This window comes from Cryptomeria japonica, chromosome 1, assembly GCF_030272615.1.
Source record: "Cryptomeria japonica chromosome 1, Sugi_1.0, whole genome shotgun sequence".
NCBI classification, from domain to species: Eukaryota; Viridiplantae; Streptophyta; class Pinopsida; order Cupressales; family Cupressaceae; genus Cryptomeria; species Cryptomeria japonica.
This window is the reverse complement of record NC_081405.1, coordinates 520,255,648-520,282,326: the sequence shown is the minus strand read 5'-3', so window position 1 is coordinate 520,282,326 and position 26,679 is coordinate 520,255,648. Positions and strand designations below refer to the sequence as shown.

The 26,679-nt window shown below is 39.8% G+C and overlaps 1 protein-coding gene across 6 annotated transcripts in view; it reads left to right on the top strand.

Moving 5' to 3' along the window:
- LOC131059934 (tyrosine aminotransferase) overlaps window positions 1-23,083 on the top strand; it is a 196,274-nt gene extending 173,191 nt beyond the window's left edge. For 4 of the 6 annotated variants that reach the window (XM_057993022.2, XM_057993009.2, XM_057993014.2 and 1 more), the window contains 3 exons: window positions 21,470-21,625; window positions 21,827-21,920; window positions 22,717-23,083. In XM_057993022.2, coding sequence (XP_057849005.1) covers window positions 21,470-21,625; window positions 21,827-21,920; window positions 22,717-22,835 — 369 coding nt within the window. In that variant the 3' untranslated portion in view covers window positions 22,836-23,083. Of the gene's footprint in view, window positions 1-14,191; window positions 14,495-21,469; window positions 21,626-21,826; window positions 21,921-22,716 lie in introns of those variants that run through there. The other 2 variants (XM_057993023.2, XM_057993026.2) reach the window with 2 other exon arrangements.
- The last annotated feature ends 3,596 nt before the right edge of the window (window positions 23,084-26,679 follow it).

Genomic DNA, 26,679 nt, shown 5'->3' with positions numbered 1-26,679 from the left:
CACCAATTTTCAAGTGACAAAAAATTGCAGGACATTCTGCCCTTATGTGAGACCTAGGTCAACTGGAGAAGCAAGAAATGTGTGGAAGCAAGATCAAAACGTGGTAGAGGATATTTAGGATCAAACCTAAATCGAAATCAGACTTAAGATTTCGTAGCATACCTAAAAGGCAGAGCAGAGAATAAATGAAATCCAAGTTTGAAGTGTGTTTTGGATGAAGTGCCTACCAAAATGGAGGGTTTTGTAATTAAAAAATTTAAAATCAGACCTAAGACTGAGAAAGGGTTTAAGATAATGCAAGTTTGAATTTTAAAAGGAGATCATTGGGCTGGCCGACCTCCTAATGGGCACGATTAATTTGTCCTTGAATATATATAAATTAAGGATCAATTGGAATTTTTTTTACATCAAGTTTAATCCACGATTCAAGTTTGATCCAAACAAAACTCAGAGCAGAAGAAGTCAGCAAGAGCAGCGAATTCAAGAGCAGATAAGGGTGAGAGAGAACAAATTTCAGATCAGCAGAAACAAACTCCAGGGACTAGCAGAATGAGGCAAGAACCAGTTCTAAAAAGAAGTGAATCAGGCCCAGAAAAGACAAATTATGTCAAGGTTCAGATCAGAACACCAAATGCAAATCATTCCAAGCAAGTTGTAAAGCAGACCTGCAGCGAATTAGGGGCGGGTATGATCAAAATCAGATTCAAGTCAAGTGTGAAGCTAGGAAGAGGAAAAGGCTAATAGGTTAAGACTTTGTAGAGGAAAATGAGTAACTTGCACACAAATCTAATCAATCTCTTCACTAATTCCGGATTTGAAACATTACTTCCATAGGAATGTCATGTGTTAAAAGTTAAAACTTAAAACTTAAAATGCATTTCCAGATTTTAAAACTTTGAGAAGTGAATTTCGTGATTCATTGATGTAATTTTGGAATATAATTCAATTCACCACCTTTAGAAATTAATTCTTATTTTCCTCTTTTCAGGTACGATTGTACAAAATCAAGACCATAAGGAAGGATTTTGTTTTCCCCGTAGGGTGTCAGATTAAGACATTGCATAAATGACAGAAGTACACAGAATATATGGATCTCACAAGTGTTCTATGGATTCATAATAAGCCAGTACATACAATGATAGCAATATGTTCGACTACAATAGCATGTCCAAAGACTGGAAACAGATACAATATAAAGGAGTTTGGTCAGTTACCCAGTGCCAACTGCCGACAATCGACGGGTTAACTACCGATGCTAACACAATTTACCTTAATGCTTAATTACCCAACAACATCATCCCCCCCAAAAAGAAATGTCGTCTCCGGACAACAGACAACCAAAATGGGAATGATGTACAAGCAAAACTGAAACCCAAAACAACAAATCACTAGGGAGGGAAAGAGGGTGTCCCTGAAGAAGAAGGGGCCGCTGATGTTGAAGCCAACTGCGCCCGCAACCGCATCACCTGATCAGTTCGATAAGAAAGGTCCGCTCGGCCACCAACTGGTGCCCCCGTGACTGCTTCACCCTGAATACAGCCTCCATGAGCTCCTTGTGCTTTGCCTCCAACTCTGCCGCAAGGCTGGTAACGCGGTTTCTACTGTGGTCCTCATCTCTGACTCAACCGCCAGTGCTACTCTCACATAGCTCAATTCTCTCTTCACCGTGTCCAAAACCTCCTCTGCACGGCCTGCTGCTGGGCCAACTCCGTCTCCAATGATGGGATGCGAGCGGCCAGCTCTATCTGCCTGGATCTAAGCCTCCCAAAGTCGGTAATAGCCATCCTGCACAACCTGCTCAATCTGTCGCACCAAAGTTTGCACTCGACTCTCTCCGGCCACCTCCTGACATTGCTACTCTGCGCTCATCTCAGGTAGGTCTATGGTCGGCCATCCCCGTGCCTCAAAGCACCTCTGGAATGCCTCTCCTACCCCCGTAGTAGCAAACTCATGTAGGCTCTCCAAGGCTGGCTGAACAATGGATTCCTCAACTGTGGAGGCTACCAACCGCTGAACTACCCCCTCCATCTCAGCAAAAAATTGTACTATGGCAGTAGGCTGGGTCCTCCCTACACCTCTGTCCTGAAGGCCCATTTGTGAAGGTATCTCCTCTTTGCCACTAGTGGGCAAAACCAGCTCTGCAGGTTGCTCCACCAACTCGACTACCTCTACCTGCGTAGGATGCTCCCCCAAATCAACTACCTCAGCCTGTGTAGGATGGCGAGGTGTAGCAGGTGGTGGCCCTACCGGAACTATGGGTGGGGCGGCATACCGGTCCAACCATGTGTCTATGTCCTCCACTGTTTCCCCACTGTCCTTTGCCTGCCCCATGCCTTTCGTCCCTATTTCTTGTTCCGTGACAAGTGAGCGCACTGGAATACAAGGAGTGGTGGTCACTGCAGGTGTCTACATTATAGGACAAGGATGCATCTGCTCGAATGCTGGAATGGCCACTCCAGGAAGGACTCCCGTCGTCACCCCAGACGAGGAAAGTGGTGTCAATTCCCTGTCCATGTGCAGGAATGCTAGTGTGAATAACAGCTACCCTGCCCGAACCCCCTCTCTTGGAGGTTGTGCCACACCCCCTGCTGGTAGCCCACGGGTTCCACGTGGTACCTGGCCAAAAGACACTGCACAGCCGCCCTCTTCCGTACCAGGGGTCCCTGTTGCCACCTCTACTTCGGCCAGCTCCGAGAGTCGGAAAGTAGTGTCCCCTCCGGAACACCTCGATGTCTCCTCAGACTCCACACTCTCGTTTGCACTACTCGCTGCCTGTCCTGAATCGGTGTCACTGGCTGACACCACCACCGGGACCTGCCTTCTCTTCCTGCTAGTCTGACCCTCTCCACCAGTCGTGAGTGCGTCCAACTCTATCCAATAGAAAATAGTTGGCTGTAAGGAATCAATGCAGTCTCGTGGTCGCCACCCTCTCAGATTGGCTGGTACCTATACTCGTACGGAGTCCAAAAACAACTCGATGGCATGGTACGACATGTAAAAAACTTTGTGCTTAAGCATCAGGAAATCGTGGGCTCTATCCGATAACAAACTCGCCCAATCATATACCGTACCTTTCTTCAGGCTCTACATTAGTGCAATCATAGGTACCACTGCATCTAACGCCCTACTTGCACCAGTTAATCGACTCTGCATCAAATCGAGCAAGCACTGCCAGATGCCAGGTTTCAGGAAATGTTTTCTTTAACCCTCTGCCCTGCGGTGCGAGAATCCTTGCCCAGTCGGTTGTCGTTAAGTCATCCCGGCACATTTCTTTTAACAGTTGCGTTTTCCGTTCGTGGGACATCTTTGTTGTATTTTTGTCAATCTTTCTCCCTTTATCCGGGATGCCAAAAAACCTCTCAAAATCATCCGGATTGAAAGAAACTATGATATCTGTATGCTAAAACTTAAATGACGACGTACGCAACTCTGGATCATGGGTTTTGATCATAGTGCGCAAGCATGGTTCAAATTCCTTAATAGAAAAGATGGGCATTTGTACTGCGTCATGGACGCGTGCTTTGGCAAGGGCTACTTTGACCTCAATGTTGGCTGGGGTTAGGGCTATTTCCCACCATTGTCTGCACGTACTGCCAGTTAGTCCCTCAAACGTCACAGTGTCTGGCGTGACTTTGTGCGTGCGTGCAACTTGCACCACGGCCTTCCCTCGACTCGCATCCTGCTGATCACCCATTGAATCCTTTCCGTGTTGTTCTCTCTGGGATTCTTGTAGCCTCCTTCGCCAATCTAATTTCTTCAACTTGCCAGTTGCCTGCTCCAACTGAATTTTGTTGCCTGGGGTAGCATATAGCCAATTCCAGTATGGTTGTACGGCTATATACGACGTGGCAAGTTTCGACTTCTTTCCCTAATGAGATGGTGTACGGAATAGGCACTTGGGAATCAAAACATCTTCAGAAACCGTACGGACCTTTCTCTTTCCCTACGGATGGACCAGTTTGCTATCGTACGGTCTTTTTTTCCTACACCAATGAATCGTACGGTCTGTTTCCTCTTCCCTGGAGTGTGTGTCCGTACGGAACTGTACGGAATTGCTCCGTACTAAAAATGCATGTGTCTGTGACTGTACGGAATTGTTTCGTACTAAAAATGCCCGTGCCCGTACTAAAATGTCCTCCCGTACTAATATAGCCTCCGGTACTAACAAGTAAATTTTTTTTACCTGGCAATGCTTTCCGTCAATCTGGCAATGATTTCCATACTAACAAGTAATTCCGTCGACCTGGCAATGATTTACGTACTAACAAGTAATTTCGTCGACCTGGCAATGTTTTCCATACTAACATGTAATTCCGTCGACCTGGCAATGCTTTTCGTACGGAAATTTCCTTCTTACTGCCCCAGTCCGTATGGAATTAAGACTGTTATTTCGCATTTCCAATGTATGCCGCACTTTATTTTCCTTCATGTTTCCGCTGACTAAGTCCCATTTTTATTTTTATTTTTTTTTCCAAAAAATTTTCAATTTTCCCGGTCTGGGCTCGTTCCTAGTACACTTTTAATTTCGAGCCGTTGACTGCATCAGGTATTTCCTTGCCGTCAAGCGTCCACAGTTTAATGGCTCTATTTGCGCCGACTTCGCGAACCTTAAATGGACCCAGCCACTTTACCTTGAACTTGCCAGGCTTTATTTCATTGCGTCCGTTAAACTTCAGCACAAGTTGTCCGGGAGTAAACTGCATTCTTCGCAGGTGTTTGTCATCCCACGTTTTCCGCCTCTGTTGTGCTGTCTCTGTCGCCCACTGAGCCATCATTCGTCGCTCATCCAATTTGTTCAAGGCGTACAACTGCTCTCGGAGACTCTCCATGGCGATCCGAAGACTCGGCACCATGAATTCCACTGGCACCACCACTTCCTGCCCGAAAATTAATTGGAAGGGGGTCTGTCCTGTGGTGACCTTATACAGTGTTCCTCCCAATCTTCCTTCACTCCGCAAGACTTGTAAATCACAGAGACGATTATTTTGTTTGTTGCCTCGGGTTGCCCATTCGCCCGAGGATAGTAGGGGCTTGATAAGGAGTGGAATATCTTGAACTCCGTCGTGAGCAACCGGATTATATGATTGACAAAATGTCCTCCCCGATCACTCGTCAATTGGATTGGAATCCCGTACCGTGTAATGATTTGATCGTAGATAAACCTTGTCGTATTGACAGCCGAATTGTCTGGCAGAGCTCGTGGCTCGACCCACTTGGTCAAGTATTCTATGGCCACCACAATGTATCTGCACCGTCGGGCTCGACTTGCCTTCAAAGGTCCGATGAAATCCAGCCCCCATCGTTCAAACAGTTCTTGGACATTGGACGGGTTGAGGGGCTTAAAATCCCTCTTCAGTGGCCTCCCTGCCCGTTGGCACATGTCACAACTCGTCACCCACTCCCGGGCGTCATTGTGCAGTGTCGACCACCATAGCCCTGCCAATAGAACTTTCTAGCCGTGGTGTCGAGCCCCATGAGCCCTCCTGCCGGGCCTTCATGTGCTTCACGTAAAACGCCTTGAATTTCTTCCTCCATGACACATCACCTAGGACCTAGTCAAGTCCCATTTTATACAAAAGGCCATTAATGAGTTGGAATGTCTCTCTAGGGAATTGTGATGTCGACAGATATTCCCCGATGCTTGTGTACCAAGCAGGAAGAACGGCAATGCGGAATAAGTGGGCGTTCGGGAAGTCTTCATTTACTCCTTCCACCGGTTCCCCTGACTTGATTCTAGATAGCTGGTAGGCTATCACATGGCTTTTCCCAGGTCGTACAATAATGTTGAATGTAAACTCCTGCAGCAGCGGTAGCCATCGGCTAATTCGCCCCTGAATGATTGGCTTATTCACCAAGTACATTAACGCCTGGTGGTCCACATAGAATGTGAACGGGGTAGCCAATAAGTAATGTCTAAACTTCTAGACGGAGTACACCATCCCCAGGGCTTCCCTCTCTATTGTACTATAGTTTTTTTCCGCCTTTGACAGGAGTCTGCTCGCAAAGTATACCGGATGATCTAGCCTGTGATCGCAAACCTGCGCCAGTGTGGCCCCTATGGCAAAATTTGATGCGTCGACGTGTACATGGAACTCTGTCCCAATTCGGATATGTCAGGATTGGCGCACCTACCAACCGTGACTTCAGTTCTTGGACGGCTTCTTCCTGAGCCGTCCCCCATGCATACCATTCACCTCTCGTTAGCTTGTCTAGAGGGCAGGATACTTGAGCAAAAATTTTGATAAACCGCCTATAATACCCTATGTGTCCTAGGAAGGATTTGACTCCCGTGACATCTACCAGTGCCTCCATTTCCACTATCACCCGAATCTTGTCCAGATCAGTCTTGAGTCCAGCCTTACACACTATGTGTCCTAACAGCCTCCCTTGAGGCACCATGAATCTGCATTTTTTGGGATTGAGTGCTAGGCGGGCTCGCTTGCATCTCTCCATGCATTCGCCAAGTGCGGCCAGATGTGCATCCTGGTTACTGTAGATGGACCAGTCGTCAAGGAATGCCCTGAAGTTTCCTACTGACATCTTGTCAAATATGTGAAGGATTATCCGTTGGAATGTTGCTAGCGCGTTGCATAACCTGAACGGCATTCGGTTATACGCGTACACGCCATCTTCCACTACGAAGGTCGTTTTTAATTTGTCCTCTTCGACAATGGATATCTGGTTATACCCAGAAAATCCATCCATAAATGAATAAATTTCATGACCAACCACTTCCTCCAAGATGCTATCCGTAAATGGTATTGGAAACAGGTCCTTTATGGTGACCGCGTTAAGGCATCTGAAATCCACGTAGATTCGGATCTGGTTTGCCTCCTTTTTAAGGGATATCACTATGGGCGACACCCACTCGCTAGTTTGCACTTTAAAACTAATCTCAGCTTTGAGCATACGTTCGATTTCATCATTCACTCTCGCAGCATAGTTTTTATTCATTCTGTACGGCCTCTTTTGTATAGGTACGGCCCTAGGTATGAGTGAAATTTGGTGTACGCACAGTTCTAGCGGCACCCCTTTGAGGTCCTTGTACGTCCAGGCGAATACAACCTTGTATTCCATGAATATTTTAAACGTGGCGGCTTTCAAGACTGGATTCCAGTCGTCGCCAACCAGGATGTTCCTTGACTCTGCTTCTGTGCCGAGGTTGGTAGGTTTTATAGACTCTTCGTACCGGATTGGTTTCGTCATGTCAAACCTATGTGTGGTGCCTCGTTGATAGGAGCATCCCCTTCGGTGTATTCCCCGTACGCTAGCGGAAATTCATTTTCGTTCGGCTCCTCGTCAATGTGCAACATGTTGCACCCATACAGCAGCTCGTAGTCTTCCATTTGCCAGTGGAAGAGCCCATTAAGGGAATCGGTCTCATCTTCCGAACATCCTTGGATTCCCAGGACGCCTTCCTCATCTGGTTCCCTTCCGTACTTTCCTTCGTCAACTCCACCCTCGCCGTCCAATTCCGATTCTGACGCGAGTTCTTCACTCATGAGTTGTGTTTTTAGGTCGATAATAAATTTTCACCTGACTTTCTCCATGGACAACGTGTTACACTTCCAGTTGTGATTCGCTCTAGCCACCACCAACCACCCTCTGCCAAGAATGGCATTGTATCCTTTCTTGGCGAGTGGAATCACCACGAAGTCGAGGACAAATGGTTGTGTCTCGATGGTCACTTGTTGCGCCATGAGCGTTCCAAGAGGTTTGATACCATGTTGATCCGCTTCCAGTAAGTTGAAGGTTGACGGCCACAGTGTCGGCTTGCCAAGCTTCTTCCAAGTTTCTTTTGGAAGCACATTCACTCCCGACTCGCGCGTCGACAATGGTGTAAGTTAAAATGGTGCCAAGTATTCCCATTTCTACCACCGCTGAGTGCCGACTATTGTATAGTGTCAGGACCAATGGGTCTGTTGGTGTTCCACTAGGAAAATCTGTATTCTAGGTCAGCCGACTCTGTGGAGTTACTTGCACTGTACGTAGGAGTGTCATACGTAATTGCGGCATCGTTTCTAGGAGGTCCTTCATCTTCACAGGTACTTCAATCTGCAGCATTTGATTCAAAATATTTTCCTTAGCCTCAGAGCGGGAAGTACTTGCTGCTTCTTGAGTGTTCCCCTGTGCCAACATTTCCTTTGCCACTTTAGCCTTCGCCTCCAGCGCCTGCTGCTTCTCCGTGCGAGGATCCGGGTATGTGGCCTTCTTTGCCTGTGACCGTGTGATTGCCAATACCCGTTCCTCCGTCCTGTCAATGTTGAGCAGGTTCACTCCAGACTTTGGGCAAGTTCCATCATCATGGTCTCCAGGCCCACACCATTTGCATAGTTTTTGTGGAGTTTCTTCTGAGGTGCATTCCCTGGCAAAGTGGCCCCATTGATTGCAGGCTTGGCACTGGATCATTGGTCGTCCCTTCACATCATATTGGATCCGACCCCTATTATTATTGTTATTATTGGTCTTCCCCCCTCGCCGGTTGTTCCGATATCCGCCAGATGATGCATTATTGTTGGCGGTTTGCGAAGTTCAGGCGGTCGGCTGCTCTTGCGTGAAGAGAACTTGTTGGCTCCTGGTTTTCATATTATAGGGACATTCCTTTGTCAAATGTCCGGCAATCTAACAAATGTCGCAGAAAGCCTTCTTGGGGCAGGACCCCTTGGTGTGTCTGTCACTCCAACAGTCTGTACACCACACGTCGTTTTCTTTTGTCTTACTTGTACTCCCCTTCATGGCTTTGAATTCTTTCAGCATTCTTTCCATATCCTTTTGGAGCGTGTGCACCTTTTTACTTGATTCGCCATCGCTGCTGCTTTCCCTATCAGAGTCTTCATCATCGTCGGATGAGTATTTATTACTTTTCTTCTTCTTTGATGTTTTGTGTTCGCTCTCGAGGTCCATCGCCCTATTATAGGCGTCGTCATATGACGTTGAGGGTACAATTTTCATCTTCTGTAGGGAGGATTTCAACCCTTCAACGAACCATCATTTCTTGAACCCATCTGCGGGTTGGCTTTCCATTTTACCCAACAATTCTTTCAGCCTCCGACTGTATGCTCGTACTGTCTCCTTGGGACCTTGTTTGGTACTGTATATCTCGACTATGATTTCATTGTCATCATGGAGCAACCGAAACTCCTCGTTGAATTCCTTTTGTAGATTGGCCCATGTGGCCACTTTTTGCTTGTCAACATCGGAGTACCAATCTATGGCAACTCCGCGTAACGTGGTTGGGAACTGCTATACCCACTCATCCTGGTCCGTCACTCCGTTGGCAGACCAAATAGTTTCACATGCATGGCAGTGTCGTACGAGGTCTTCCTTGTCGTCCCTTGTGAACTTTGGCAATTTCTGTTTACTTGCCATCCCACCGCTGGGTCTCGCTCCTCTATGCCTTGTGTTCTTGTACCTGGTGATTCGCCACCTCCGCCTCCTTCACCTGACCCTCCACTTGTGGGTCCTTCGGAGAAGGTTGTTGACCCCAAACCGAACAAATTGCCTCCCGTACGGCACCCTTGTGTTCCCTCGGCACCTTCGGTTGTCTCCCTCCGGTTGTCCTCCGAAATGGACAAGTTCTTTAGTAGGTCTCTGGTAGTGTCGATCAGGTTTAGATTTCGCCTTGTTTGTTCCACCAACTCTTCGCAACTTCTTATCCTATGGTGGTATTCTGGCGAACTGTAGAGTTCTCCTTCAGCACCCTCCGTGACTTCTTCTAGGTTTCCTTCGGGCAACCCTACAACAAGTAGAGAGTGTAATTCTCTCCGTCTATCTTTGCCTCCGCAACCTCCGTGACACCTCCTAGGTTCCCTTTGAGCAACCCCTCGGTCGGTCGTCTGTCGGCAAGCTGCCTTAGCCTACGCCTTCGTTCTATTTGTTGTTTGAGATTCAACTCTCTTTGTGCCACTTCCCATTCATCACTTTGTATCTTTTTATTTTTGTCATTATTTAGTATATTGGGCATAAATCACTTACGTACACAGCAAGCACACACCATGTACACAACCAAAAAAACTTTTATTACTTCATCCCTCGTACATAATGTATGTCACTGACATACTCATTACAATGGGGGTGTTCTTATTTATTCTCTTTGACCGTCAGAGTTCATGTATTGCGCTCATCTTCTTGGCGCTCCCTAAATTCTTGTAGAATTTGCTGCCGTCGGTTCTCTCGGTAGATGTCTTCCCTTTGGTTCTGGAGAGCCAAAAATCCTTGTGCCAAAAGGTTAGGTAGTTCGCTCATCAACCGATTCACAGCGAGGCTTACTCCGAGCGAACTCCACACATCTTCTTCTGGGACATCTTCGGCGGTGGCTTCCCTCCGTACGTGTGTTTCGATTGCCACTGTAGGATGCAGGAGAAATCCTTTATGTCTTTTCCCAATCAAACAATTCTTCGGATTCTCTGTCAGGGTCCCTCGTTCCTTCTGGTAATGGTTGTCCCATTATCCATGTGCCATGTAGTACGTCATTTTCCCCGTTGCTCCCAGGTTTTTACTTAGGCAACGGCGCCAAATGTTTTCCCTGTAGGGTATCAGGTTAAGACATTGCATAAATGACAAAAGTACACAGAATATATGGAACTCACAAGTGTTCTATTGATTCATAATAAGCCAGTACATACAATGATAGCAATATGTTCGACTACAATAGCATGTCCAAAGACTGGAAACAAATACAATATAAAGGAGTCTGGTAGGTTACCCGGTGCCAACTGCCGACAACCAACGGGTTAACTGCGATGCTAACACAATTTACCTTAATGCTTAATTACCCGACAACAGATTTCAACCACATAGAGGATTGATGGAGGAAAAGCTTGAGAACTACTATGAGGAAAGACAAGCTCAAGAACTTCAAGGGAAATGACCGGCAGTTTTCATCACAATATGAAAGACTTTACAAAGTAAGAGATCAAAGTTATCAAGGAAGGAACAAATATAGAACAACACCAAGGCTTCTAGGCAAGGAGAAGATCCACATACACTTCACAATTTCAACATTGCAATTAGAGGATATAATTATCTTGAATTTCCTTCGGCCTTCAGAAATCCATGAATCACAGTCGGTACAATAAGGAGGCAATCCTGGTCAAGAATATTAAGGAAGTAATACAATATTCTAGAGTTGAAGGTGATCAAACATCATCAAGGGGAGAACAAGGTGAATTCCCTAGCATGAGGATGGAAATACATCATCAAGAATATTCCCAAGTTAGAAGATGAAATTGTGCAAGTGTTATCAAGAAGATGGTTTCAAAAGAGTTATGCAAAGTCAGAAAGTTGACTTGATTAATAAGATGATACAATTTGGGAATGACCCATCGTCATCAAACTAGACTTAAATAATGTTGAGTATCAAGAGATATTGCCTCAATCACAAACACTTCTTTGTGATGATCTACATAGAGTGCTGAGGTGGCATCCAGTTATCAAACAATCAAGTTATTCCAAGTCAGCATATCCTAGTTCAGTGAACTTGATTCATTCAAATGAAGGAGCTGAAGAGCACATAGTTATATTGAGAGGGGAGGGGGGGTGGGGGTGAATCAAAATAATAACAAATTTTACCAATTTAATTTTATTAATCATAATAGCATTATTCACTAACTTTCAACACTCATGCACATAAGAACACAATAACACAAAGTTCTACGTGGAAACCCAAATGGGAGAAAACAATGGCAAATTAATGCTTTTATATATTTCTTCTTTTACAATGTTTGTAGGCATCAATCTACTAGAGTCACCAACCCCTAACTTAATTTGTGAGCACCAACCCACTGGAAGCATCAACTCCCAATTCTGAATTTGTAGGCACCAACCCACTGGAAGCACCAACTCCCACAACTGAGAACCAACTCAGCAAGAGACACCAATCTCTTATTTGATAGGCACCAACCTGTGAATTCTTCAATGGATGATACTGTTCTCCCTTCCTCACAAATCTGATTATGACTTCTGATCTTGAATGATGTATATCTATCCTTTACAAATCTGCCACAAAACTTTCTTCACAAAAATGTCTTACAACAACTCTCATGCTTATTTATACTTGTTCCATCATTGATTCACTTCAATGTTCTATATATATTCTCACTACCAAATCTGCATACATACTCCTTCCATATCTTCATTTATTCTTATTCACCAATCTGCTCGTGTTCCCTTCATATATCTGAATAAAATTTCTTTTATGCCTGCATATATATATATATTCTTTATATCGGCTTCTTCTCACTTCCTTATTCTGCTGTGTATATGATATATTTCCTTTTTCACTTTATGTCTGTATATTCGTCTGTTCTAAATTCATATGATACTCTATTTTTACTCACACGTCAGAGACCACTCACAACTCTATCGATCTTCATTTTAATTCTTATTTATATCTTATTCATTGGTCATATCCACTGGTCATCTTCTTTCACATATCTTTTTGTGTATTTTAAAATGCACCTTTTCATGAATTGTATTTGTTTAGAGAATATTTACTTAACAAGTCGATACCAACCGACACCAACAAACAAGTCTATACAAACAAATTTAGTTGATGCTGAGCCAATTTCTATGTGCTGACGTTGGTATGTAGTTTCCTCAATACCTTAATACTGCTGTATATGATACTGATGTTTGCTTATCAATATTGCTGCCTGAAGAGTTGACGTTGTCTTTTTCAATGTCTTTTCTTCCCATTCTTCAATATCGCTGTATATTATAATGAGTTACTTTAATCGCTGCATATGATATAGGCAAATCTTTTATATCATTGTCTTTGATCATTTAAACGCTTGTTTCCTCTATTACACTTTATCGGGCTTGTTCTCCAATATTATCGTAATCTGAATAGTCAATGTTCTTTCCTTGACATATTGACCATATCTGAATTGAGTCAACCTTTGACTTCATTAGCTGCTTCTAATGTAATCCTTGTCTCTTTTCATTAATCGATTTTTCTTCTTTAAACTATAATCAATCATCACTTTAATGAATCATTGACTTTGTTTGTATCATTCATAATAAACCACATGTCGATATGGATTCATTTGCACATATTAACCTCTTGTATTTAGTTGGCCATCACACTACTAAACTGCCATGTTCGCTTCCTTATATCATTTACTGTCCATAATGATGATCGCTGCCTTGATGGGAAACAACTAGCATTTATATATCTTCAATGTTGTCCTTGATCAATATACATATCCTTCACTAATCACGGTTATATAGATTATCGCTGCAAGTAATAAGTTGTTGTCTTTAAATATTAATACTGTTTCTTTAACTGTTAATTACTCCATATTCACTGCTTTAAAAACATAGATCTTTGTCTTTAAAACATGATCACTGCTTTCTTCATTAATCAGAGTCACTGCCATTAATCCATATATCACTGTTTTGACAAACACATTAGTTACTTCTCAGTTTGCAGTTTAAGCATTATGTAGTTGAAGTAATCATGTTTTTGCTTAGTCGGTTTTGTACATTAATATGGCACCTTTCATTCTGAAACATAATCAGCCTTTAGTCCTCTTATTTACAAACGATCCTTTAGATACATTTGTTGTTTGTTCTAAAGAAACCACTGCATGTAGAATTGCTGCCACCAAGACATATGAAGTCAATCATATGGGGATCACTACATTCCTTATTCCAGCTTTTACAACAAGCCGCTGCATCTTAGAACATAGCCATTAGAATATAGAACTTTGCCTTCTATGGTCTTCATATAGCCCGCTGTCTTCATGATGGAAACCACATTCATTGATCATCACTTATTACTTCAGACTATTACAGTCATTGTTGCTGCTTAATGCGTATATCTATTTGAGTTCTATGTCCTTTTTCCTTTGCTACTGTCTGATATGATGATCTAATGTAGTTACTTGACATCAATGATTGATCTTGCTCATACAAGAATGAATTCTTTTGACATCAATGACAGCTTGTCTACAACATTGTCTTCTTACCTTCTTTGCATCATGGAATACACATCACTGTCTTCCATCTGATTTAATGATCTTATTAAGATCTTCAATCTGCGAATAGTCGCAACTGTGGGTAGACTTGAAAGGTTTTCATCACATCAATGTACAAGTCCTAAATAATGCATTCATGTTTCTTTAGCTTTAGTCTTAGTTTCATCATAAATTAAACAGCCATTTGACAACAATGACAACATTTCCAACAGGAGCAAGTGACAGATGGCACTACATCGAAGTTTGTTCAGCATACCTAACCTGTTTTCTCAGTGGTTTGAATTCAAGGAAGGACATGTGTCCTAAGCATTGTAATTTTATTGTTGGACAGAATGGAGTTTGTTGTAACTAATCCTAATTAGGGTTTTATCTTGTAATCTCGCTCATTGATCTTGAATCAATCTAAGCCTTTGAATTGTAACAAGACCTCTATATAACGCTCAGTTCTCTCATTTGTAAATGTTAATTGTTGTTAGATAGCAGTTAGAGAAATAAATAGTTGATTTAATTAAAGATATGGTGGATCGTTGTATGAGTTTTTACATATTGGATGGTTTTTACTTCTCATAGTTTAGATTTGTTTATATGGAGTTGATTAGTTGGATGGAAGATTTTATTGTTGATGAATGGTGAAGCCTGATGTTCATACCACTTGGAATTTGTTGATTGTAAGTTGCAGTGTGTGGTTAGTTTGAACTTATTCAAAAGCTTAATATCAATTGCTTTATGCCCATTTTTCATGGTGTTTTTTTCATGGTGTTGATGTGCATAAGTGATATGAAAATCATTCGCTTGTCCTTAGGAGATTGCACCATCTTTGTGTAGTTTCCTCATGGTGAAGTAAAGCTTGGTTTGGTGTCATCAAGTCAACAATCATTTCTTACATTTTTAGGAGTAGCATAGACCTTCTTAACCCTTATCTCCTTTTGTCTTTATATTCTAAGCGAGTTAAGTAAGATTCCACATTCTAGTCTTGTTGATAAGTGTAAGTCTCTTTGTGATTACCAGCAAAATCACATCAAACACATTGAGTCTTTCTAGAACATTAAAATCAATTGTTCGCATTGTAAACTTTGGAGTTATCTCATTTGATCATATTCTTTAGCATATGAGGTTTCTTTGTTCAAGAGAGGATAGAATACTTAATATTTTATTTTGTGTTCAAGGTGTCCTAAAAAACACATCAACGATATCATCCTTGGATATTCCACAAGGAGTAAAACTTAAAAATTCTATAATACAAGATTGCAAAAAGTTGTTGAAAGTGCCAATGTGAAACTTGACGTAGAAAGACATCAAAAGGAAGAAAGTTGCAAAGAAGAAGAAACAAAGGTAGAAATTGAAAGTATAGAAATGAGAAAAGAAATCTGAAGACGCCATCAAAAGCCCCACCCAAGACACCATCTAGATTTGTTCAAAATAATCATCCCAAAGATTTGATTATTGGAGACAAAGGTACAAAAATTGAGATAAGAAGACCTGCTAGTACATCGGAACATGCAAACCTGTGCTTGCTCTCCAAAGTATGACTAAAGAACTTTACAAAGCAAGTGAAGACGAGCATTGGCTAAAGGCTATGGAAGAAGAATTGGATCAAATCAAGAAAAATGAAACTTGGGAACTTGTCTCAAGACCTAAGGACAAAAATGTGATTGGCACTAAGTGGGTTTTCAAAAACAAAATAAATGAGGATGGCCAAGTTGTGAGGAACAAGGCAAGACTAGTATGCAAGGGACAGCTCAAGTTGAAAAAATTGATTTCAAATAAAGCTTTGCTCCTGTTGCTTGTATGGAAGCTATAAGGATGTTTCTAGCCTTTGCTAGTTTTAAGAACTTCAAAGTCTACCTAATGGATGTGAAATCAACCTTCCTAAATGGAAACTTGGAGGAAAAAGTGCACATTGAACAACTAGAAGGATTTCTCCTACTAGAGAATGAGAACTATGTTTGCAGAATAAAGAAGGTGCTCTATGGATTAAAACAAATCCCAAGACAACCCCCAAGGGGTTGGTGCTCAAGGCTAGACAGGTTTCTTCAAGAGCAAGGCTTCAAAAGAGGAATTGTGAATATCAATCTGTATATCAATAATGAAGAAGATAATTTCTTGATTGTTGTGGTCTATGTGGATGTATCATTTTTGGGGTAGTAGTGACTTTTGGTGTTGGGAATAATTAAATAATGAAATAAATCACTTTTTGAGGTATAAGGCTTATTTAATTAATAAAGTGATTTTATATTGTGTTTTTCGAAAAGTTCTCAAAAAAGGTTATAAAAAGGGGGCTTGTGAGCTCATTTGTATTATGCTGTTTATTCTATTTCTTTAATTGAAACCCTTGTCATTTTGGAGATCCAACTTGGTTATCTCAACCTCTAGAGGATGAAAACCGTCTTGGAGAAGATCGGTTTCGATGGTGAAAGATTCCATCCTAGCTGGTTATAGGTTAAATCATTCAGGTTTCAAATTTGCACTTCAGCAATTGTTGGTTTTGAAATTTGTGAAGTCCCTTTTAGAGACAAATTTTAGAGTTTTAATACTATAGCACCAGACAATTGGAGATTAATGATATACAATTTGCTTGATGATGGAGACGATTATATGAGAATTTATAAATGTTCTGAAGTTATTGCCGGGTGTAATCCTCCTCAGCAGGTTGTGGGCTTTATATCCAAACAAAGGGATGCTAGTTTGTGCTAGGACATGGAATTACACATCAAATTTTGTGAAGATGTGATACTTACTAGTGTAGGGTGCAAAGGACTCTCCAACTCTAGGCAAAGATTGAGCCAATAAAATGTGGGGTTTATGGTGATTATTATCAATGGATGTGATTTCTTCTTGAGTGCTGGAGATTATTTAATAATTTTAATGGATCAGGGGGTCGATTTAATTTTATGACTGAGTCGTGGGACTAAGAAGAGTGGCGTTTGAAAAGTGAGTATATATGTTGGCCGTGTGAGACAGATTGAGCAGTGTGGCGACTACTGTCTAATGCAAGCTGAAGATTATAGTGAACAGCAAATAAGCTCTATACCTGGACGTGTGGGTAAACAATGTTCTATACAATGCTATTTGCCATCAATTTCATCTCCATGCTTATTGTTTCACTGTTTGGAACTGCCAATCACTGCTGGGCATTACTATGGTGCAGAGCAAGATTATTATTACAGAGCTGTGTATGTAAGGATGAATCTTTAATTTCTGCTACAATAATTTCAGGTCAGAAATTTGGTCAATAAATCTGTATTTCAATACTTAATATGTAAGAATATAAAAGTGAATAGTGAACTTGAGTTTCAGTTGTTTACAATCTTTCCATGTTAATGTTCTATGAGTACAAATTGGATATGTTTTGTATATTTGCATATTAATTTGGCAACCAGCTCACACCTCTCTGCAACTTAATATTCTAAAACATATCCCAAAACACAAAACATTATCCTCCGAGAAAAAAAGGTTGAAGAAAATTTGGGGCAATTTGGGGTGGGACTTTATGACACATTTGTATCCATTGCATGAAAGTGTATCAACCAAATGAAGGGATGCAGGTGCATTTCAGGGAAGAGCCAAAAGAGATCATGACTGATATTTTACAACCCAAATTCATACGGAGCAAATATCTTAACCAAGAACACCCACCACCACCATGAACTTACATTATAGCCTTGAAGCTATTGGATGTAGTGATGTCAATATCAAGAGTTAAATCTTCAATCCCAAATCATTTGACGTGGGAAGGGAAAAAATTGATACTCGAAAGTTCGAAACCATAATGATCATCGAGTCCCCATCATATGGGTCTTGGAAATGTTGTAAGCTTTACGTAATTCTAATCCAAGGAGTAGAGTGTGAGCCTCAACTTTGTTGTTTGTCTTGGAAGCTAATCTCTTAGAAGAAGTTGACACCAATTTGCCATTGGAATCTTTGACTATACAACCTATGCCTGAAATCCCAGGGGTCCCTCTTTGTAGCTCCATTGAAATTGAGCATCAATTCATCCAAAGGAGGAGGAATCTGTTTGATGCCAATAGATTAGCTTGTAAGGTCCCATGAGTGGGATATTAGAAATGATTTATTGCTTGTATGAAAATTAATCAGTTTTTGGATAACTTAGATTTTCCATTTCTTTTGCAATTTTCCGTAAATATCAAGACTATGATAATAAGGATATAGTGATATTTATTGAAGTACTACACTGAAAACTTTTTATTGCATGGCTCAAATAGAAATCGAGAATATATATGAATGAATGTGAGTTTTCTTTTTTTTTTTTTAAATTATGGACATGATTTGTAGATAAAGTTGTTCAATATTGTTTAAATCTTCTTTTTCTTAATTATCTACCCGTAGCAAGAAAATATAAAAATTCTCTTAAAATGCTAGTAAGGTATTAGAAAAGAAAACCTATATTTCTAGTCTCATGGGAACCATCACTAAATTCCTCCCAAAGTCCAGAATTCTCTAATGGTCATTATGATATGTGAAAAATATAAAAATTCTCTTAAAATGCTAGTAAGATATTAAAGAAGAACAACCTATATTTCTAGTCTTATGGGAACCATCACTAAATTGCTCCCAAAGTCAAGAATTCTCTAATGGTCATGATGATATGCGAATTTGGTACAAGACATTGATGTAGAATACCACTGAAGATACACTAAAAATATTACTTAAACATGCCTACTTTTTAAAATTATGGACATGATTCATATGTAAAGGTCAATATTTTTGTAGATAATCTCCTCCTTGAATACCTACATACAGTGTCAAAACATATAAACACTATTAAAACGTCAGTAAGATATTGAGAAAGAATAACTGATTGTCTAGTCTGGAGGAAAACTATAAAGAAACCATATCCAAAGACCAGCATTCATTAATGCTCTTTACTATGAAGGCATTGTGAATTCGGGTTTCCATTTAACTTTTCTCCTTGAGTAGCCTCAACCTACAAGCATTGGATAATTCAGTATGAGACAAGTAAGATTTAATCAGTGTTTGGTCCTCCTTTCACAAGGAGTTTAAATATCAAAGTTGAGTTCATCTCAGAAAAGAATTTTTCAAGCTAGCCCTGCACCCATCAAGGACAAGGACGTTGATCATGGACAAGAATTTTTCAATAACAAGGCTGGGTCCATCTTCTACAAGGAAATTTCAATACCAAAGCTGGGTCCATCTCATACAAGGAATTCTCAATACCGAAGCTGGGTCCATCTTGGATAAGGTTATATAACACGTCTGAGTCCCATGTTTGGACTCGTCTATGTTGGACAAAGATATTTCAATCTAGCTCGATGCATATAGTGGGACAAGGATGTTCATTATGGACAAGAAATTCTCAATAACAATTCAGGTTCCATCTTAGCACACAATTCTCAATAATAGAGGTGGCACAAATTATTATACCTTCTATAAATTATATTAAGGTCATGCCTGAGAAGCTGACCAAAATATAAGAAAGAATAGGACAGGAATCACCTTCATACCTCCAAACACCATAATTAACATGCTTAATACTAGAAAATCATGCAGATCCTAAACAGCAGAAGGGCATATGTTTTGTTTATTGTTCATGTAGGTTAGTGTACTTTAGTCACCCGGGTGTGCTACTCCAAATTAAACTCGAGGAACATGCAAAGAACATTCAATACAACTGAGAAGAGAATTCAGCCCTTGTTGAACAAGACACAATGAACATGCAAAGGACGTTCAATCTGATTGAGTAATTTCTTGGTGAACTCTTGCATAAAACAAATCGCAATATCCATGTTGAAGAGACTAGGATCATTACGAGGAGGACCACAATATGAAACAGAGAGTAATAGAAGCAATAGATAAAATGACAAGTAATGCCAGCAAAGTTGTTCATGGAAAATCATGATTTATTTGACCAAGAGAATGCCACCTTAGTATTATAAAGATACCATATTTTAAAATAATTTTGCTTGTAAATTAAAAAAAGAAAAAAGAAAATGGAAGTTTCCACATGTCAAAAATATTCACAGGACTTTTTTATATTTATTGGGAATCTGGAGGACCACCATATAAAACAGAGAGTAAGAGAAGCAATAGATAAAAAGCCACAAATAGTCTTAACAAAGATGGCAGCCTTATTCAGTGTGGTTATTCGAAATCTATAATTTATTTGATCAAGAGAATGCCACCTCAGAGTTATTAACATACCACAATTTAAAAAGAAATTGCTTATAAATAAAATATATAAAAGAGTCAACATGTCAAACATATTCACAGGAATTTTTTATATTTATTGGGAATCTTGGACATTTTTACCTTCGAAATAAACATAAAAACAATTCCTCCCACAAATATGTGTTGGAAAATAGTACTCCAAATCTTGGGATTTTGAAAAAGTGAAAATCTTACCTGGTGATCCCAGGTAACAAATCATTTAGGAAGGTCATAGATGATAGCAATGATGTCATAGGGGAAAAAATTTCTCCATCTTTCTGTTGTGTATAGTTTATTTTATGCTGGGTTGCAGACTACTGTTCAGAACATTCTGGATGCAATTAATATTTTATCTGTGAAGGGTTAGTATGCAGAAGTTGCCATTCAATGATAGTTGCAGCCATATGATGGTGAAGGATACTGGTATTTTCTTTTAGAAGTTTATTCTATGGTGAACTTTGAATACCATTAAAGATTTAGGGCCATAGTGAAAACATATGTTGGTATTTATATGTTTAGTTCTGACATATGAATTCGCTTACTGGAGACTTGCATAGATTGTTTAGCATTGTTTTGTTTGTGCTCACTGAACATGCCTGTGGTTTTGGTAGAGTGATTATGCTCAAAAATTGTTCCACTTCCATCAATAAGAAAATTCTAGAGTTTATGTGATCATTGCGTGACTTATCACCATTGGCAGTTTTGAATTTCTTAAATGTGGCTGTCACTAGATCTCCCAACTTGTCTAGTTGCTTCCAGTTTAAATCCTTTGGAAGTTGATGGTGCTATTTTGAATATCTTTAAAGATACATCCCAGATAATTTTAGCATCCAAGTGGATTCAGTTTCACGACCTCAAGCTCCAAGAATCAAATTAAGCTATGATATTTTAAATGTTAGTCCTACATGGATGACTAGGCAAGATTAACAACTATGCTGGAACTTTGTTTAATGCTGATTTTTATGGTAATACTAGACTAGAAAACTCAATGAGATTTTGATTATAATGAATGGCTATGAATCCAATCAACCTTTTGAGGTGAGTTTTCTTATTTGATTCGATTTTGAAATGGATCAGAAAACTAGATTTTCTATTTTGTAATTAATTAGCAACCTCAACTTGCATTGCTTCAGTAGGTAATATTTATAAATATGATCTACTTATTAATCTATTTTGCAAATACTTATAGAACATAATCAAATTTGTTATTATTTTTTACCACTTGCTGGTGGTTTGAACTTTGTACGTTTTCATGCACTGGATTTCTACTTAATGCAAGTCAATAAAGCATTGTTTTAATGCAGGCTGCAATTCCACAAATTATAGAGAAAACAACAGAAGACTTCTATGGGGAGATACTGAATATGCTAAGTCATGTGGCTGAAATATGCTATAATCGTATTCAAAAAAATGATCTTCTCTTTTGTCCAGCTAAACCTGAAGGATCTATGTTTGTGATGGTAATAAAAGTTATCACAGTTATTAATGTGTTATTTATTTTGTAGTACTGCTGCATTGAAAACATTTTGTTTGAAAGGAAAGATTTCTGGCAAATAGATGAATTCTCAAAATTAGGATTTCCCACTCCCCACAATAATTTCCAATTATACGTGACATGTATTGATTTTTTTTATATTTATCCTGATGCTGTGGTTTTTTAGGTGAAGTTAAATACATCTGGCTTTGAAGACATAAGAGATGACATTGAATTTTGTGCACTGCTTGCTAAAGAAGAATCAGTCATAGTTCTACCAGGTAAAATACCATATGGTTATTATAACCTTATTTGTTAAAGGGTTGGCTGGGGGAGCAGGGATTGAAGGGGAGTGAAGGGTGAGGGGAAGGAGATTATAGTCACTTGGAGATGGGAGATGTCTTGGGTATGGGAGATAAGGAAAGGAATACGAATGCCATTTTTAGTATAATACACACTTACTCTAAATTTACATGAGAGAGAAAGAGAGAGAGAGGGAGTTATTACAGTATTTTAATGTTGTGTCACAACTTATATTAGCACAAATTACTACTACTGAGTACCTTTAGGTAAATTGATAAAACTTCTATCCACATAGTCATGTAAAGCCTCATTTTTTACTCTTCTTACCATACCACTTTCTGCTTTGATAAGAAAATTTTATACTACAGAGAAGAATCATAAGATTTTATGCAAAAAATAGACAATTACATGATTATTAGTTTTTTTCTTTAGTTCTTTTAAATCTTATCAACCATTTATTAGCCCCAGAAAAAAAAAATCAATATGATATATGTGATATACCTGAGAAATTTCTATAGGAAGTTTTCCAATTGTCAACGGACTTTTTATGGAGATGTACAGATCCCAGGAAATCTGAAATTTTCTGATGTCTAGTGATGCCCCATAGGTGTTTCTTAAGACAGTGATGTGTTTATGATATGAGATGAGTACCAAGTGTTAGGATATGAGTCTCGAGATAAGTATGCAAGAAATATGTTTTTGATCCATAACATGTTCCTTTGTAGTATTCAATTAAGATCTTTTTTATTCCATAATTCTCTTTGTCCATTGCAGGAACCGCCCTAGGAATGAAAAGTTGGATACGCATGACTTTTGCAGTTTCTCCTAGTTTGTTGGAAGAGGGATTGGACCGGATAGAATCCTTTTGTAGACGACATGCAAAGAATTTATAGATTCTTATTCTATGTAATATTCTGCAAATTGACATACATGGTGCATTACTTGTGCGCAATCTTTGGTAGGTTGGATAACTGCAAATCTGTGATTCCGGTCAAGGCTTTATTGACCAAGAAGTGGTGAAATGTGAGATTATTTTGTTTGAGTTCAGCCTAAGCTGAACATTGTTATTGTGCACGATACAACCAAATAATTTGTCTTTGAAACCCAAAATTGATTTACCATTGGTACACAGTTTTACTTCTTTTGTAAGTTAGATGATTTGTGTTCCTGTGATTCTAAACAAGGATTTGTTGACCAATTAATGGTGAAAGGTGAGAATTTTTGGGTTAGAGTTCAGCCCAAGCTGAATATAGTTATTGTGCACAATGCAACAAGATAATGTGGCTTTGTAGCCCAAAATCGCTTTACCAAGGGTAAGACACAGTTTACTTACTTTGGGGTTGAGATAGATAGATAGGTCTTTAACATCTGTGAGGCTACAAATAGCCTATGGGACAGCCAATCTTGTTATTTTGGTCGTTTTCCTTTCAATCCTTTTCCTATCCAAGGAGATGATAAGCATCACCTCCTTGTGAGTAGTCTCTTTGCTGAATAAACTGTGCCAAGAAATATTTGTCATTATATTGGCATGCTTGTCTCTGATGTCCTTGAAGGCATCACACTTCATAATAAAGTGTTTTTCTAATTCCTGCCCCAGTGTTGCAAAAAATAGAGACCCTTTCTTCCCAAGCTTCTTTAGGTGTTCTCCACCTCCCCATTTCGCATTGGACTTGATGAGAGTTGGTTCTTAATTGAGCAATAAGAATCTTGGCTTTCCATAGAATAATGGCTGCTATATATGCTTTTGTTGATGTTCACACATGGGGTTGAACTCTTCAAGATAATACTTATTTTTTCTCCCTAATTTATCTAAAACAAAATCTTGCATCTCTTTTCTATTTGTTGGTTAAGCATTCAAGTAAATATTCCTTTTACTCTTCCATTTGCTGTTTTTCTTCATCCATACCTTTTTTCTTTTGGTCATGATATCATTGAAAACAACCTTAGGCCATCTACCGACTTCCATATGTTCAATTTTTTTTTTCGTTTTTTTTTTAATGTTGTCTTCAGTTTGTGAATACATTTTATGTTAGTTTTAGCATTACCAGTAATATTTCTCTTAGTTGATTCTAAATCTTTACTATGGATTTAATTGAATTTAAATCAAAGTGTATATGTTATTTGAATTCGTTAAGTTCAAATCAGAGACATGTTTAGTTGTATAATTTAGTCTAGGCAAAGGAAATGAGGAGTAAAACTACATTAAAATAATAAATGTGAGAAGGGGGCGCAATAAAGAGAACGACAAACATTAATAGATAAAATAAGGTGCCCATCCTAGCATAATATAAATTAAAAAAAAATCCCAATAAAAGAAAAGTGTGTGCCATGGAGAATTCTAGTGTCATACGATCACTAAAATGGTGGAGTGCAAAGGTTTATGTCTTCAACTCATGAGACTCAAATAGGTTGAAAGCTTATTTGGAAAGCTTCAAGATACAACGAGAAATTCATTTCCAAAACAACTTTAATGGGGACCTTGCATGGATGAAACTTTGACGCCTTGCACTCAAGGGATCCAATACGATGTAAGGCTTGCATATCTATTTAGAAACAGAGATTTACAGGCTAGTGGATGGCAAACTAAACCAAGAATTCAAGTCACAACCTGATGAAATGCATTAAAATATCACTCTTTTACAGCGGGTTTGGTGCCCAAGTCATATATTGGAATGGCATCACTTGAGGTCTTGTCTAGAGGAAACTAGTGTTGTTTGAACTTTTGTACCATATTGAGCCCATTTGAGGGACTGAAATCTGTTAAAAAGTCTTTGTAGTTCTTTGTTGTAACAAAGGGAGATTGTTGGAAGTTGTCATTGACGTCAAAGGTGAGAAGACATATTGCCATTGATGTCAAATGAGATCTATGTCAAAGAGTTCTCATGGAAATCATCAAAGGCAAATATAAATATATATTATTCGCCCTTTTAAGTGGTTAATGAATGATGTATATGGCAACGCCTATATCTAACAAAGGGCAGCCTTGTGTGAAGAAAGGATATATAATCAAGACATTTGGCTGACTTCTTATAAAGATTACATTGTTGGCCAACCTGCAATTTAGCAACAATGAAACTAGATAAAAGCTATGTTTATTAGTGGTGGCAGACTCCTTGATCATTTTCCTATGAAACTTAAAAAGTGGAAGATGGTGATGGCATTGCGGGCTAGGGATGTGAAGCTTTTGCGCAAGGGCTACGGCCCGTGCCCTAGCCGGGTCCATCTTGTCTTTCGGGTTTGTGTGTTGTTGTTGGGGAGTGTGTGTAGGGTTTATTTTCTGCTAGGGGTTGGGTGGTTCATCGTGGGTGTGGGCAGAGTGGAGTGGTTGTCGGGGGTTTAGTGGTTGGCTCTTTTACTTGCTGGTTTTGGAGGTCGCGAATGGGAATTAGGTCCTAAATCTTTTTGCCTTCTGTGTTTTATGGAGAAATAGGTCATTCCCCTGAGTCGAGGGGTTTTGGAAGCAATGGATGTCTCAGATGCTTCTCTGTCAGTGCATGCAAATATTTTGGAACATCTATCCAATGTCTCGTTCGGTGATGGCTCTTTAGCTTCAAAAGACTTCCCCGGGATCAAGAGAATGAACGGACGTTTGGAAAGATGCCAAGATCGCCTTGTCTTGGTGGTTTAGCCAGAGATGGTTTCAGAAGATGTGTCTTTTTGGTGTAACCACTCTGATTTGCAAATTCATTGGGCTTCGACTCTCTTTACCTACTTTGGAATCTTGGGCTCAATGGAATTGGAACTCGAAAGGTGATATGGAGATAATTATGGCAACGAATAACTATTTCTTGGTTGTCTTCTTGTGTATAGCAGATAGAAATAAGACTTTCAAAGGTGGCCCTTATTTTTTTAACTAGGTTGGGCTCTTCATCAAACCCTAGCATGTGGGTTTTAATTCTGCTGAGGAGCTCCCATTGAAGGTGTTGATTTGGGTGTGCTTGTCGCGGCTTCCATTGGAATTTTGGAGGAGCGACATTCTTTATTCAATTGCACTTTTATTGGGAAAACCTGTTGGCTCTACTCACGGTAATTTCTTTTGCTCAAATCTATGTTGAAATTGATTTAAATAAACTATTATTGAATTTTGTAGAAATTTGTCTTGGATCCTCCTCCTGGATCCAATCTTTGGATTATGAGACATTGCCATTCAGACGTAGAATTTGCCATGAGTATGGGCATTTGCTAAGAAAATGTCCTCGGTCTGATTCGGCTACTAGAGTAGCTAGTGTTCATCTTAACTCTACTCCTAAGGCAGATAAGTGGAAGGCTCTGATGTTTAAGGAAGGTTTTATTCCTATTAAGTCTCGTAGTAAGGGAAGAGGCCAAAAGAGAACTCTAAAGGACAGGCAGGCTAATGAGAATTTCAACCGGTTTGATGTTCTTGATGATTTGGTACGAGAGGAGGGAATATCGGTTGAATTATCTCTTGGGGCCAAAACAATGAGAGTGGTATTGTCAGAGGATAAAGGAAATATTAACCAGAACGAGTCTTTGGAGGATCTTCAGGAGGGACAAATGGATACTGAGGTTCTATCTCTGTCTTCAAATGTGACTGAGGCATGTGAGACTTTGCTCTCGAAGGGTGGTCAATCTTTGCCAATTCCTGTTTCTTCTCATATGGCTAAGACTTTGGAGTTAGGAAAACCTAGTAAGGCTTCTTCTATCTTGGGATTGCAACTAAGGCCCCTTAAAAAGGGACCTCCTGAAAAACCTTTGAGGATTGGGCATAAAATGGAC